General features: G+C 43.0%; 1 protein-coding gene across 5 annotated transcripts in view; it reads left to right on the top strand.

Annotated features, from left to right (window-relative positions):
- The first annotated feature begins 645 nt into the window (after positions 1-645).
- The window catches only part of PPP2CA (protein phosphatase 2 catalytic subunit alpha), a 30,055-nt gene continuing 15,991 nt past the window's right edge, over positions 646-14,709 (top strand). The window contains exons 1-2 of one of the 5 annotated variants that reach the window (XM_063810677.1): positions 646-877; positions 1,016-1,821. In XM_063810677.1, the coding sequence (XP_063666747.1) occupies positions 1,720-1,821 (102 nt within the window). In that variant the 5' untranslated portion in view covers positions 646-877; positions 1,016-1,719. Of the gene's footprint in view, positions 878-1,015; positions 2,380-3,207; positions 3,332-14,709 lie in introns of those variants that run through there. The other 4 variants (XM_063810680.1, XM_063810678.1, XM_063810679.1 and 1 more) reach the window with 4 other exon arrangements.

The raw sequence follows: 14,709 nt of genomic DNA, 5'->3' as shown, positions 1-14,709 counted from the left end.
CAGAATTGCAATTTCCAGCCTAGGGAGGCCAAGCCAGTCGGCCTTGCCAAACACGTTGTCTTGGATAAAGGAGGATTTTCAGTCCTGCTATTGGCTGATGGGGCCTCCAGTGCCTTCTTCAGCCTGTTGGTGGGGATGATGCCCTCAGAGCCGCAGAGTGAGCACTCTCCTCCCAAGCATCGCTGAGCACTTGGATGTGGAAGGGTTGCCTGATACTGAGGGTGGGGTTCCTGGAAGACAGGCGATCAGGTTCAGCTCTTGCCTTGCCCTTTATGGTTAAATGTTCTTTGGAAAGCTTCTATATCTTTCAAATCCTGGGGGCATTATGATCTCTCTTCTGCCTATCCCAAACCATCTTCAGCCAGTACTGTTGGGAGAATACAAGCTCCAGGGCATGGTCCCTGGTCCGTCTGGATGACCCCTCCGGATCTGGCATATAGCTGGCGCTCTATGGAACCAGATATTTATGTAAAAGCAGGGACAATGGAATGTGAAAACGTTTCGCAAACTCCAAAGCGATTCATAACCAGACAGAGGTCCAATCCTAGGGTATACGAGCTCTCTCTTTTAAGCACGTATCACAGCTGCTTCTCACGCCACCGAGACGCGGTCAGGACAGGTGCATCCATCTTCTCTGGGCTTCCCCTCTTGAAAGTAGGCCAGGGCGCGCAGGGGTTGAGGGTCTCTCATTCCCAGAGAGAATTAAACTTGGAGGAAAGCAACCACCGGCGAGGAGCGGGGCGCGTGGAAGCGAGCCGCGGTCCGAGGCCCAAAGAAAAGCCCAAGCCTCGCCCCCGCCATCGCGCCCGACGAGACACCTAGGTCCGGGGACGGGTGTGTGCCGCGGAAGTCAGGTGCACTGCGCAGCACTCCCCCGGTAGGTACACGCTCCTCCACCTACGAGTGACCTAATTACAAGGTGCCAGCCGCGCCCAGAGGTGGGGGTGGTTAATCCCAGCGGCCACTCGCTGCCCGTTCCTGCCCCCAAAGATGACGGAAACCCACACGATTACAGAGCCGCAGCACCCCAGATGAGCCACGGGGTCGCAATTCTCGTTTCCGTGATCGGACTGCCAGGCCCCAGGTGAGGAGCTGAGTTCATCACCAGAGCGGCCTTCCCAGGGGAACCAGTTACAGGCTGCCAGTAGCCCCGGCTTCCATCCGGTCTGCGCCTGCGCGCGGCCCAAGCCCTCGCCTCTCCTGGCGTGGTGCTAAGGAATTAGTCCGGTTCGCCGCTGTGCGCACTGCGCATGCTCCAGCTCCATCCTTCCCTTCCCCCACCACCCCGCCCTCCGGGAGCCACGCCCAAAAAGTCAAGGCGCTTCAGTTACCAGCCGGCTACGTCGCGCCTGCGCTTTGACCCCCAGTTTGCGCCCCCAACTCCGGTCGTGCGGCCGCCCGGGGAGGGCTCTGCAGTTGCGCAGCTTGCTCCCCGGCCCTTTTCCCCTCCGCTCCCCGCCGCCTCCTGACGCCGGGCGTGACGTCACCACGCCCGGCGGCCGCCATTACAGAGAGCCGCGCTCTGGAGCCTCAGCGAGCGGAGGAGGAGGCGCAGCGGCCGACGGCCGAGTACTGCGGTGAGAGCCATAGGGCCAGCGCCAGCCTCAACAGCCGCCAGAAGTACACGAGGAACCGGCGGCGGCGTGTGCGTGTAGGCCCGTGTGCGGGCGGCGGCGCGGGAGCAGCGCGGAGCGGCAGCCGGCTGGGGCGGGTGGCATCATGGACGAGAAGGTGTTCACCAAGGAGCTGGACCAGTGGATCGAGCAGCTGAACGAGTGCAAGCAGCTGTCCGAGTCCCAGGTCAAGAGCCTCTGCGAGAAGGTGAGCTGTAGTACGGCTGCGGACAGCCGCCGCGGGGCCGAGCCCGCCGAGGAAAAGGCGGCCGTGAGGAGGGTGCAACATGGCGGAGGCCGCCGGTCCGGGCCCCCCGAGTCTCCGAGACCGGCGCCCATCCTGGCCGGCGGCGGCTTCCTAACGACCCGGCGCCCCCTGCCTCCCGCGCAGGAATTGGTTGCCGCCGCCACCGCCGCCTAAAATGGCGCCGTTCACTCGACTCCTGGGCTTTTGAGTCAGCCGGCCTTGGCGCCAGACGAGGTGGCAGGGGGAGCGGAGACCCTGTGGGTCATCGTCAGGGACGGTTTTGAGGGTGAGCTGGCTTGGATTCTGCGGCTTGGGAATGGAGCCTGGGTCTCTACGGTGGGCTGAGTAAGAGTCTTTCCGCTGGTACCCAGGCCTAGTTAGGTCCAGAGCTGCCCAGAGGATCCCCCAAAGGCAGTCTTGTTAGGCCGTATCCCAGAACATATCTAAAGGTCACACAGCTTTAGTACCCCCTTGGTGGTTTGTATTAAACTCACCAAGCGATCTTCTCCAGAAATCAAGGTAAGGGGTGTCTTTAAGAATTTTAAAATTATTCTCTTAACCTAATTTTTACGAAGGTCATGGTGGTAGCTATAAGGGAGGAGTGTAACTTATTTTTCATAGTTGGAAGAAATCGGGAATTTGGTGAGTCATACTACATAAGGAGCTTTTGGATTGGAAATCAAGTGTCGGTTGAATATGATTTATATGCTGACTCAAAGCCTTCTCTAAGCTTAACACACTTGGCATTTTGCCGTTTATTTTTAAAATGAACAACATAAAATGGAAGAGCGGTAAATTTTGTATCTTTGTTGCAAAAGTTACTTGATAGTATTTTGTGGCTGCAAGTAGTAGTAGTGATAATAACTGTCGACTGAGATTGTATTCCAGACATTGTGCTTAGTGTTTAAATAATGTCTCACATACACTGAAAATAGAATGTTGTAGTCCACTTAGTAACACTAAACTTTATATTAGCTAATTCCCTTTTGTTTTCCCCTGGGGGTTGGGGAAACAGGTAGTTAATTTAGCTATTAGCTTTGTGTTGTATTTTTAAATTCTTGTAACTCAGTTTTCTAAAGTACACAAAATGCTGATCTCTGCTGTGAACATTTTAACTTCCCTTTTCAAAATTAACTTTGCAGCATGTCACTTTAGTACAGAATAGTGGAGTATCATATTAGCATTTTGTATTCGTGAAAAGAATTAATGGAGAACTATTATCCTGATTTGTTTCTGGTTTGATATGAAAATTAGGTTCATGAGTTTGACGTATATGTTTCCAAGACAGGCTTTTTTAGAAACCATGTTGTGAACAATTGGAATTTAAGTAAGTCAGATTTAGATTTGTTTCTCCCAAGCCTGAACAAAACTACTACTAGTGGATGAGGTGGCACATCATCTGTTGGAGATGCCTTTCAATGGTAGCGATGTGTTGAATCTCCTGTTTCTTTACCCTCTCACGTCAAATGAGGTTGGTATTTATTTTAAAGGTTTAAAATTGGCCTTTAAAAATGAATGTATATTGCCAGGTCTTAATTTCTAGGTACTGTACATGATGATCTTAGCGATTTTTGGAATTCAGTGCATTATATGAAAGACTTTTAAGTCAATAGTTGGCCAGTTGACTAGTCTTTTGAAGAAAACGTGGAAAGGAGGGAGGTAATGACGTAACTGGAAGACTGGACTGCGAGTTAGATTTGGACATGAGTCCTCCTTCTTCTCTTACTTGAGTAATTGTGACAGACTTTGGGACAGCCACTTCACTTGGTCCTTGTTTTCCTGTCTATAAACTAAAATGTGTTCTGAGATTATACAGTCAATTCCGTTTTAAATTAGTAGTGTGTTTAATATTGAACATCTATTGAATATCTAAGATTGCACTCTTTTGAGGGAAATGAAAAGCAATGAACAATAAGTATGCTTATTGTCGAGGAGCTATGAATCTAGTTTGAAAGAAAAGCATGGTATGAAAAGGTGTGGGAGATGGAGCATGGAAGTAGAGGGTTTGTGTTGGAAACTGTTGTAGAAGATAAGAGAATACTGGATGCTAGAGTGGGGTGGGTGAAGCTGATGCATCTAATATTGCTTTCCACATCTTTGTAAAACTAAGATGTAGTGAGGTAAATCTCCATTGCTTGCGCTGCTTACGCAAATTTTAGTTCTGAGTGCCAAAAAAGACGGAAATAATATTTGAGAGTAGGTGTTATATAAAAGTTTCTGTGGAATGGATCCGTTTTGGTGGATATCATTATACAACCTTCATACTGTTTATAACTGGTAAGTAAGTATTTCAACTTTCAGGATGATATTAAACTTCCAAACTAAATTAATTTGAAGACAGTTTTTTGGGTATGTAGAATCCATGAACTGATACTTTTTGTACAAGTCTTTCTAGTAAAACAAAAGCTGTCTTTCACTCTTAATATTTGTGTGCCAGTGGCATCTCTGGGTGAAAGCTACATATGTGCTCTTTGGTGTGATTGCCTTCTAAAGAGTAATTTTGAAAATTTGAGGACTAATTTTTTTCATTAGTGTATAATAATAGTATTTTTTGAGAAAAAAGATACTTGTTAATAGTTGATAATTTCTTCAATCATAAGAAGGAATGATAATGTAAAAGCCTTCCTTCTACCCACCTAAATGCCTGATTTGAAGGGGAAATATTTAAATAGTAAAAATAGATGTATACCATAAGAGGTCATTGTTACTAAAAAATCCTGAGGCCATTATTTTGTTATCCCATCAACAATTAACAGTGTTACATGTTCAGAACTGAGAGAATCTAAGTATGCATTTATAAAAGACAAGAGTGAACATGGTTTTTATGTTACTGACTAGCTAAAAAGAATTTTAAGATGTGATTAAGACTTATACAAAAGCCAAGGTTGTTAGTGTATAGTATACTTTGTCATCTTGAGAATCATAATTTGTTGATAGTTTAATAATTTGGTGTGCAGTTTTGCCTCAGGCTCAGTTCTATAATCGGCATTACATCAGTATAACTGGCCGGGTATGTTTCAATCTACAGATTGAAAGGAGTAAATAGTATCAACTTGCTTTTGCATTGACTACAGTAAACAATCTTTTATTATGTGACTTCAGCTTTGTTTTAGCTTGGGTATGATTCTTGGCTTTGTGCTTACCAAACATGTGGAGAACGTTGTTTGATAGCCAGATTTTTTTTTTTTTTTCAAAGAAGTTCTTTACCTAGGTATGCTGTTTTCCATTGCTCTGCAAGCACTATAAATAAAGTGCAGTCATTAGTCATTAAAATGTTAGTTTTAACATTTGTTACGTGAGTATGGAAAAAACAAACTGCTTCCTTCTAATTAGATGAGCTGAAAAATATTTGACCAAGATGACATTCTTATATGAATTGGGTAATATGTTGCTGTGAGTATGTGTGTACGTTTCATTTTAAAGGGTGTTTGGCTCATTTCTCTAGAAGTGATTTGAATATTGAGGAGAAGCAGGTGGGGGAAGCATGTTACAGAACATTATTTTTATCATACTTTTATAAGATAGTTATTGTTCTCAGTTACAGATGCAACCCAAAGACTCAGAAAGGTAAAGTGACTTGACTAAAGGGGCTAAAAGTGAGATTGCCAAGGCTTGTGGATTCTAAGCCTAATGTTCTGGTATTGCTTCACAGATCCCCTTCTCTTTTCAGAGGTAGTGTTAGTAGTGAAAGATGTAGGTAAATTGGGGCCAAGCCAAATTGGGAAGTCAACGCTTTCATAAAATAAAACTTTTTTTTTTTTTTTGTGATAAGGTCTTACTCTTTTGCCCAGTCTGGAGTGCAGTGGCGCAATCTCGGCTCACTGCAACCTCCACCTCCCAGGTTCAAGCAGTTCTCCTGCATCAGTCTCCCTAGTAGCTGGGATTACAGGTACCCACCACCATGCCCAGCTGTTTTGTATTTTTAGTAGAGATGGGATTTCACCATGTTGGCCAGGCTAGTCTCGAACTCCTGACCTTCAGTGATCCACCCACCTCAGCCTCCCAAAGTGCTGGGATTACAGGCTTGAGCCAGTGTGCCTGGCCAAAACATTATTTTTATTTTCATTGCTTGAAAGCTTCCTATTCATGTTACATACTGTTGTCCCGCTTTGTCTTGGAAAGAGTAATTATTATTCAGTTTTGGATGTAGCTGACAACATTTGCCCCTCAAATGAGATTGGTGAGATGAAAACCCTAGATAATTTCCCTTGTATTCTTAGTATAAATCATGATCCAGAGACTGAGCTCTAAAGTATTCTAATAAAGTATAACTGACTTTTTATATTGTTTATTGCAACTTATAAAATGCCTCTTTTCAGCAGGGCAAGGTGGCTCACACGCCTGTAATCCCAGCACTTTGGAAGGCCACGGCAGGTGGATCACGAGGTCAGGAGACCAAGACCAATCCTGGCTAACACGGTGAAGCCCCGTCTCTACTTAAAAATACAAAAAATTAGCCGGGCGTGGTGGCACACACCTGTAGTCTCAGCTACTGGGGAGGCTGAGGCAGGAGAATTGCTTGAACCTGGGAGGCGGAGGTTGCAGTGAACCAAGATTGTGCCACTGCACTCCAGCCTGGGCGACAGAGGGAGACCCCATTCCCCCCGGCCCCCCTGCCCCAAAAAAGCCTCTTTTCATCCTCTTGGCTTCCGCAGTCAAATGTCATGCATGTGTGTATTTGTTTCATGGTCTCCTAGGCAGGAAGCTGTAATGCAGTTAGTTTGGAGTTGACTTCATGAGGAAACAGAAAAGGTGAACATTCCCACTATTCAGAAACACAGGTTCCCCAACCCTCCCTACGTTCTCCACTGGGACCAGAATTGTATGTTTTCAGAAAATTGGCTGTAAGGCTAAGTTGAAGCTCATGTACTGTAGAAAGAATGAAGGACCCTTCAGGAGTATGTGGGATAACATTTGTATTACCAGTCTGGTGTGGCCCTGTTTTATGGCAGCAAATATGTTCCCTATCTCATGGTAAGTCAGGTTTGTCAGAGTTACCTGTGAGATAGCCTTTGCTTAGTTTGGAAGGGGTAAGTTAGGAAAACTAAGAGACTGGGTTTGGTGGGGTCTTTTATCAGGGTACTGAGGAGAGAGGCAAAGCTATATGTAACAGGGAGACACTATTTACTCTTTCTGCTTTGACCCATTTCTCTTACTTCATTATCATCCTTGCCTGAGAAAGCTGTCAACCTCCACTCATACACAGGCAGATCTGAATTGGATGAGAACCATGAAGGAGGAAGATTTTTGTTTTTGTGGGCTTTTTTTTTTTTTTTTTTTTTTTTTTTGAGATAGAGTCTCACAGTCACCCAGGCTGGAGTGCAGTGGTGTGATCTCGGCTCACTGCACCCTCTGCCTCCCAAGTTCAAGCAGTTCTCCTGCCTCAGCCTCCCAAATAGTTGGGATTATAGGTGTGTGCCACCACACCCAGCTAATTTTTGTATTTTTAGTAGAGACAGGGTTTCACCATGTTGGCTAGGCTGGTCTTGAACTCCTTACGTCAAGTGATCCACCCATCTCAGCCTCCCAAAGTGCTAGGATTACAGGCATGAGCCACTGGCACCAGACCTGTTTTTGTTTTAAATAGATTTTCTTTTGGCTTCTGGGGCAGAAGTGGTAGACCAGGCTGAAGAAGGGAGAGGTGTCTATTGTCAGTAAATGGCTGAGAGGTGGGGTTTGAAAGAATGGTAAAGAACAACCTGAGATTAACTGCTTTTTTTTTTTTTTTGATACGGAGCCTCGCTCTGTTGCCCAGGCCAGAGTACAGTTGCATGATCTTGGCTCACTGCAACCTTTGTCTCCCAGGTTCAAGCGGTTCTCCTGCCTCAGCCTCCTGAGTAGCTGGGATTACAGGCATGTGCCACCATGCCTAGCTAATTTTTTTATTTTTAGTAGAGACAGGGTTTCATCATGTTGGCCAGGCTGGTCTTGAACTGCTGACCTCAAGTGATCCACCCACCTCAGCCTCCCAAAGTGCTGGGATTACAGGTGTGAGCCACTGTGCCCAGCTAACTGCTTAACTTCTTCACATTGCAGTATTATTGCCTGTTTATTGGTCTGTTGTGGATTGTGGTTTAGAATGGATGAACAAGGCAGTGACACAGATACGTGTATATCTGAATCTGGGTATTTTTTAAACCAAATGTGACCAGTTGGCCAGTCCCTCTTGCACCCTGTGTTGCCACTTCTGCCTTAGTTTAGTCATTTAGTTGCTACTACAGATGGGGATTTTTACCCTGCTGGTGTTGAGGCTGGAAGGTTGCAAACCTTTGTCCTAGATGGGGACAAGGAGTAGAATGGGAGACAAGCAGTAGCATGTGTTTACCTGGTCAAAGGCCTGCAAAATGTAGTTCACAGAGGTTATGGAGTGTCATTGATGCTATCGTGTGACAGTGTACATTTGATTTTGGAACCAGTATTTAATAAACCTTCATTGTATGCATTATTGTCACTATTGAGCTTTGTCTAAAAAGCACTACCTTATTCTCGTGTATAAGGATTTCTTAGTTTGGTTTTGCTCTAATTAATAGCACAGTTTTGGATTAGTCAGGAGATTGACTTTATAGTTAATTCTAGATAGGGAATGTTTTAGAATGCTTGTGCCGGTGGTGATCAAGTAACTTATTTTTCTGCCGCTAATCTGTAAATGAGCAATAATGCCCACTATCTATTTCTTTTGGCTGGCTTTACTTAATAAAATAGGCTTAAGACATGCTTTAGGATGGGGTAGAATTCTAGTAATGGAATCAACCTTAAAGACCATCTAGGCTGGCGGGGCACAGTGGCTCACGCCTGGAATCCCAGCACTTTGGGAGGCTGAGGTGGGTGGATCACGAGGTCAGGAGATGGAGCCCATCCTGGCTAGCACGGTGAAACCCCGTCTCTACTAAAAATACAAAAAATTTAGCCAGGCATGGTGGTGGGCGCCTGTAGTCCCAGCTGCTCGGGAGGCTGAGGCAGGAGAATTGCTTGAACCCAGGAGGCAGAGGTTGCAGTGAGCCGAGATCGTGCCCCTGCACTCCAGCCTAAGCGACAGCAAGACTCCATCTTAAAAGAAAAGAAAAAAAAGAAACAAACAACCATCTAGACTAATTCATCTTACACAGATGAGGGAGGAAACTGAGACCCAGAGTGGTTGAATCTTGTTCATGATGTATTATTGTGACAATTTTTAAATAAGTAGACATATAGCAGCATTTCTCAGTTGTGTGGTAGATTAAAACTTCTTTTTCTATGCAGGAATGATTGGGAGTGTTTAATTCATTCACATATGTAGGTTAGTTGGTAAAGGTTGAGTTTAGTCTATTGTGCATATGAGACATAGGGCTTTAAGGATCTTTCCTTTTGGTCAGAGGCAAAGGTGATATTGCAGAAACAGATGGGAAAACTCACAAATTTTATATTTTCTTTTATTACACTTTTAGAATTATCCCTCATTCCCAACATTTTTCTTTTATTTAGGTCCTAAGCCTTAGAGCCAAACAGAAAATACTAGTTACTAGAATATTACCTGGAGGGTTAAACTTTTAAAATATAACCATACTGATTTTAATCAAAGAAGATTGAAATGTTTCGTGAAATATTAGTGGTATCTGTTCAGTGTAGTTAATGAAAGACAAGTAGTCATGCACCACATAATGACATTTTGGTCAGTGGTGGACTGCATGTGATGGTGGTCTTATGAAATTATAATGGAGCTGAAAAATTGCTATCACCTGGTGACCTTGTAATGTCATAGTGTAACACTTTATATTGTTTATGTTTAGTTATACAAATACTTAACATTATGTTAACAGTTGCCTACAGCATTCAGTACAGTAAATGCTGTACAAGTTTGTAGCCTAGGAGCAATAGGCTATCCAATAGCTTAGGTTCGTAGTAGTCTATACTATCTAGATTTGTGTAAGACCACTCTGTGATGTTCACACAACAACTAAATAATTTGATGTATCCCTGCGATTAAGCAACACATGATTAGTATGAAGAATGGTTTGATAGTTGAAGGAAATTAACTCAAAACTCATTTGCTTCCAGGGCTAGTAATATGTTCTACATCATGTATCACCCCACGCCTCAAACTCTAGCCCTGTACACTAACTTATCACAAACCTTGGATTTTTTTGCACAATTATCAAAATGACATATCAAACCAACCGTACATCTTGACATAAAAACAGTATGAGACAAAATGAAATTCTCTTGGGATATTGAAAAAAATTTTTTTGCCTGTGAATTTAGTAATTTTACTTATTAAGAATTTTCAAATGATTTCAGTTCTTAAACTGAAAAATAAAATTCAAAAATTAATTGCATTTTTTCCAGTGTTTCTTCTATGTCTTTATATTGGTAGAACTGTCTAACTATATGGTAAGGATGTGAAATGTTAAATTTACTTGAACTAGAGTTACAGTGAACATTAGAATTAATAATCAGACTTCTTTTTTTTTTCTTTTTTTGAGAAGGGAGTTTCGCTCTTGTTGCCCAGGCTGGAGTGCAGTGGCACGGTCTTGGCTCACTGCCACCTCCACCTTCCAGATTCAAGCAATTCTCCTGCCCCAGCCTCCCGGGTAGCTGGGATTACAGGCATGCGCCACCACACCCAGCTAATTTTTGTATTATTAGAGATGGGGTTTCTCTGTGTTGGTCAGGCTGGTCCTCAAACTCCCGATCTCAGGTGATCTGCCTGCCTTGGCCTCCCAAAGTGCTGGGATTACAGGCGTGAGCCACTTTGCCCGGCCAATAATCAGACTTTTAGTAGTAAAATTACTTTCAAAAATGGAGATTCCTTTGTCAAATAGTACCATTATTAGCACTAAGATTGTAAAGAGGTTATTTGTGTCTGATTTTGAGTTTGATGTTACAGAGAAGACAGGTTAGGCCAGCATTGACGTTTTTCATCAAGGGCAGAATTGATGATACAGAAACTTGATTTCTGTCTAGGCATGGTGGCTCATACCTACAATCCTGGTGCTTTGGGAGGCGGAGGCTGGAAGCTCACTGGAGACTAGGAGTTTGAGACCAGCTTGGGCAATGTAGTGAGACCACCGTTTCTACAAAACAAAAAACAGGTTTCTTTAGTTAAGTATAAATCATTGATCTGTGATTAATCCAAACACTTTTTCCTCAGTATAGACCTTGGGGTTCTTGGGTGTTTGACTACCTTCTTTTGAAGGAAACCACTTTTTTTTTTTTTTTTTTTTTGAGGCAGTCTCACTCTGTTGCCCAGGCTGGAATGCAGTGGCACAATCTCAGCCCACTGCAACCTCTGCCTCATGGGTTCAAGTGATTCTCCAGCTTCAGCCTCCTGAGTAGCTGGCATTACAGGCATGCACCACCATGCCCAGCTAATTTTTGTATTTTTAGTAGGGGAGGGGGTGTTTCGCCATGTTGCCCAGGCTGGTCTCAAACTCCTGACCTCAAGCGATCCACCCACCCTGGCCTCCCGAAGTGCTGGGATTACAGGCATGATCCACCGTGCCCACCCGAAACCACTTGTAATATACCTTTAGGAAAATGCTTTTAGTTACATCATGATCCCTTTCATGTAGCTAACAACAAAAATGAATATTAACCCCAAATATTGGAACTAGTATTTTGAAGCAAGTTATTTCTTGGTATACTTTAGTGCCAGAATTGGTACTGTTATGTGATTAACTGTTTTTGAGACTAAGAAAATATTTTGCTGGACATCTGATGAAATTATCTTAAAAATAGTGCTTGGGTGTTTTCCCTGGAGTGTAGTGGTAAGAGTACTCTGTTGTCCATCAGAGCCACTTGCTGCTCTCAGATGGCCTTGCTGTTGAATGGCATAATCTGATTTCGTTGGAGTACCCAAGTCCTAAGACTTGAAGAATAAGGGTTATTGTCTCAGTCTCATCTTTTCTCTGAGATAGCATTTGTTCAGGAAATGTTACCTGTTTTCAATGGTGAAGGGAGTGAGAGTCTGCTTAGGAGTTACTGTATACATTAAACATTGGTGACCGGCTTTTAAAGAATTGGAGGCTAGGCCTGGTGACTTACACCTATAATCCCAGCAGATTGGGAGGCCAGGGCGGGAGGATATCTTGAGCCCGGGAGTTCAAGACCAGCCTAGGCAGCATAGTGAGACCCTGTCTCTACAACAAAATTTTTACTTTTTTATTTTTATTTTTATTTTTTGAGATGGAGTTTTGCTCTGTCACCCAGGCTGGAGTGCAGTGGCATGATCTTGGCTCACTGCAACCTCCACCTCCTGGGTTCAAGCGATTCTCCTGCCTCAGCCTCCTGAGTAGCTGGGACCACAGGCGAGGGCTACCATGCCCAGAATATTTTTGTATTTTTTTTTTTTGGTAGAGATGGGGTTTCACCACTTTGGCCAGGCTGGTCTTGAACTCCTGACCTCAAGTGATCCACCTGCCTCGGCCTCCCGAAGTGCTGGGACTACAGGCGTGAGCCACTGCACCCAGCCCTACACATAATTTTTAAAAATAAATTAGTTGGGTGTGGTGGCACACCTGTAGTTCTAGCTACTCTGTGAGGCTGAGGCAAGAGGATTGCTTGGGTCCAGGAGATCTAGACTGCAATGAGCTGTGATCATGCTACAGCACTCGAAGCCTGGGGAACAGAGCAAGAACTTGTCTCAAAAAAAAAAAAAAAAAGTAAATAAATATTAGACACTTCTCAAGCCCTAGGTCCCAATTGATTGATTTTTTTTTTTTCTTGGATGCAGGATTCCAAAATACTTCAAGGTCATTATTAAACATTTAAAGTTAATGTCATAATGTTAACGATGCAAGTTTAAGATGCTGATATAAAAAGAAGCTTGAGTAGTTGTCGTGTAATCTTAGGATTAAAGTATAGATTTTAAAATGAAAAACTCTTAGAAAATGGCAAGACGTGATAACTTTTCTTAATAATTGTAGGAGAAAAATTACAACGCAAAAATGGGCATAGAAAATTTCTGGCTATATATTTAAAAAATAAGAGAAACAAAATGCCAAAAAGTTACTTAAAATAACAGTTTAAAATAGTTTATACAAATACTTAAGAACATCATCTAGCTCTTAATGATCAGATGTTCAAAAATATTCATGGACAACTTGTATAAGAGGAGAAATAACTGATGGTAAATAAACATGGAATAAAAAGTTTGTACTCAGAAATGAAAAATGCCAATTAAATTAGTGATACCACATTGTATATCTGAAATAGCTGAGAATGAGTATATTCTTTCATTTATTATTGTATAACAAATTGGCATAATTGAGTTTTATAGTACATATGAAACAAAAAAAGTTAATGCTATTTTGCCCCGTAATCCCACAATTAAAGCTTTTTGAAAGGAAATAATTCAAATGAGCAATAATACTGTACACGTATAGGTCTATTTAGAAGGGCATTATGTAGTTTTAAAAAATCACTATAATGTAGAAACGAGTTAGTATGAAACTTTAGGACACAAAATGAGATGCCAGTCAATTATAAGTAAGAGGTCTGTGTGGGTAAAAACTGAAAGGTAATAGAAATGAGAAGAGTTCTGGTTGGTAAGAATAAGATAGTTATATATCTTAAAGCTTTCAGTGAAATCTTAACCTTTTATTTTTTTTTAGCCTTTTTTTGTTAGTTTGTTTTGAGAGAGAGTCTTACTGTGTTGCATAGGCTGGAGTGCAGTGGCACGATCTCAGCTCACTGCAACCTCTGCCTCCTGGGTTCCAATAATTCTCATGCCACAGCCTCCCAAGTAGCTGGGATTACAGGCCTGTGCCATCTTACCTGGCTGATTTTTGTATTTTTAGTAGAGATGGGGTTTTACCGTGTTGGCCAGGCTGGTCCCAAACTCTTGACCTAAAGTCATCCACCTGCTTTGGCTCCCAAAGTGATAGAATTACAGGCGTGAGCCACTGTGCCTGGGCTTTTCAGCCTTTTTTTAATGCAAAGAATTGTGACATGGTTGTAATCATTTTGTGCTTTTATTTATTTATTTTGAGATGGTGTTGTTTCCCAGGCTGAAGTACAGTGACATCATCATAGTTCACTGGAACCTTGAACTCCTGGGCTCAAGTGATTCTTCTGCCTCAGCCTCCCTAGCAGCTGGGACCACAGAGTGCACCACCATGCCTAGCTAATTTTTATTTTTCGTAGAGACAGGGTCTCGCCACATTGCCCAGGCTGATCTTGAACTCCTGAGCTCAAGCAGTCCTCCTGCCACAGCCTTCCAAGTAGCTGGTACTACAGGTGTGTACCACTATGCCCAGCTAATATTTTAATTTTTTTGTAGAGATGGGGTTTTGGTATGTTGCCCAGGCTGAGCAGTAATATTTTGAAAGGAATCTTTTTTTTTTTTTCTGAGCAATAGGTCTCAATAATGCACTTAAAATATTCAGTATACCATGCTGTAAGCAGATGTGCTGTCATCCAGGCTTTGTTGTTCCATTTCTAGAGCACAGGCATAGTAGATTTAGCATAATTCTTAAGTGCTAAAGAATGGCTTAAATGCTTTCAGAATGGTGAATGAGCCTTGGCTTCAACTGAAAGTCACCAGCTACATTAGCCTCTAACAAGAGTCAGCCTGTCCATTGAGGGTTTGAGGGCAGGCATTGACTTCTCTAGCTAGTAAAGTCCTAGGTGGCATCTTCTTCCACTAGAAGGCTATTTCGTCTACATTGAAAACCTGTTGTTTAGTGCAACCACCTTCATCACTTATCTTAGGTAGATCATCTGGGAAACTTGTTGTAGTTTTTATATTGGTACTTGATGCCTTATCTTGCCCTTTTATGTTATGGAAATGGGTTCTTAAATCTCATGAACCAGTCTGCTAGCTTTAAGCTTAACTTCTGCAGCTTCCTCACCTCTATTAGCCTTTATAGAATT

The sequence above is a fragment of the Pan troglodytes genome, chromosome 4 (assembly GCF_028858775.2).
Source record: "Pan troglodytes isolate AG18354 chromosome 4, NHGRI_mPanTro3-v2.0_pri, whole genome shotgun sequence".
NCBI lineage: Eukaryota > Metazoa > Chordata > Mammalia > Primates > Hominidae > Pan > Pan troglodytes.
Note: the sequence above shows the minus strand (reverse complement) of the source record. Positions and strands in the feature narration are given on the sequence as shown.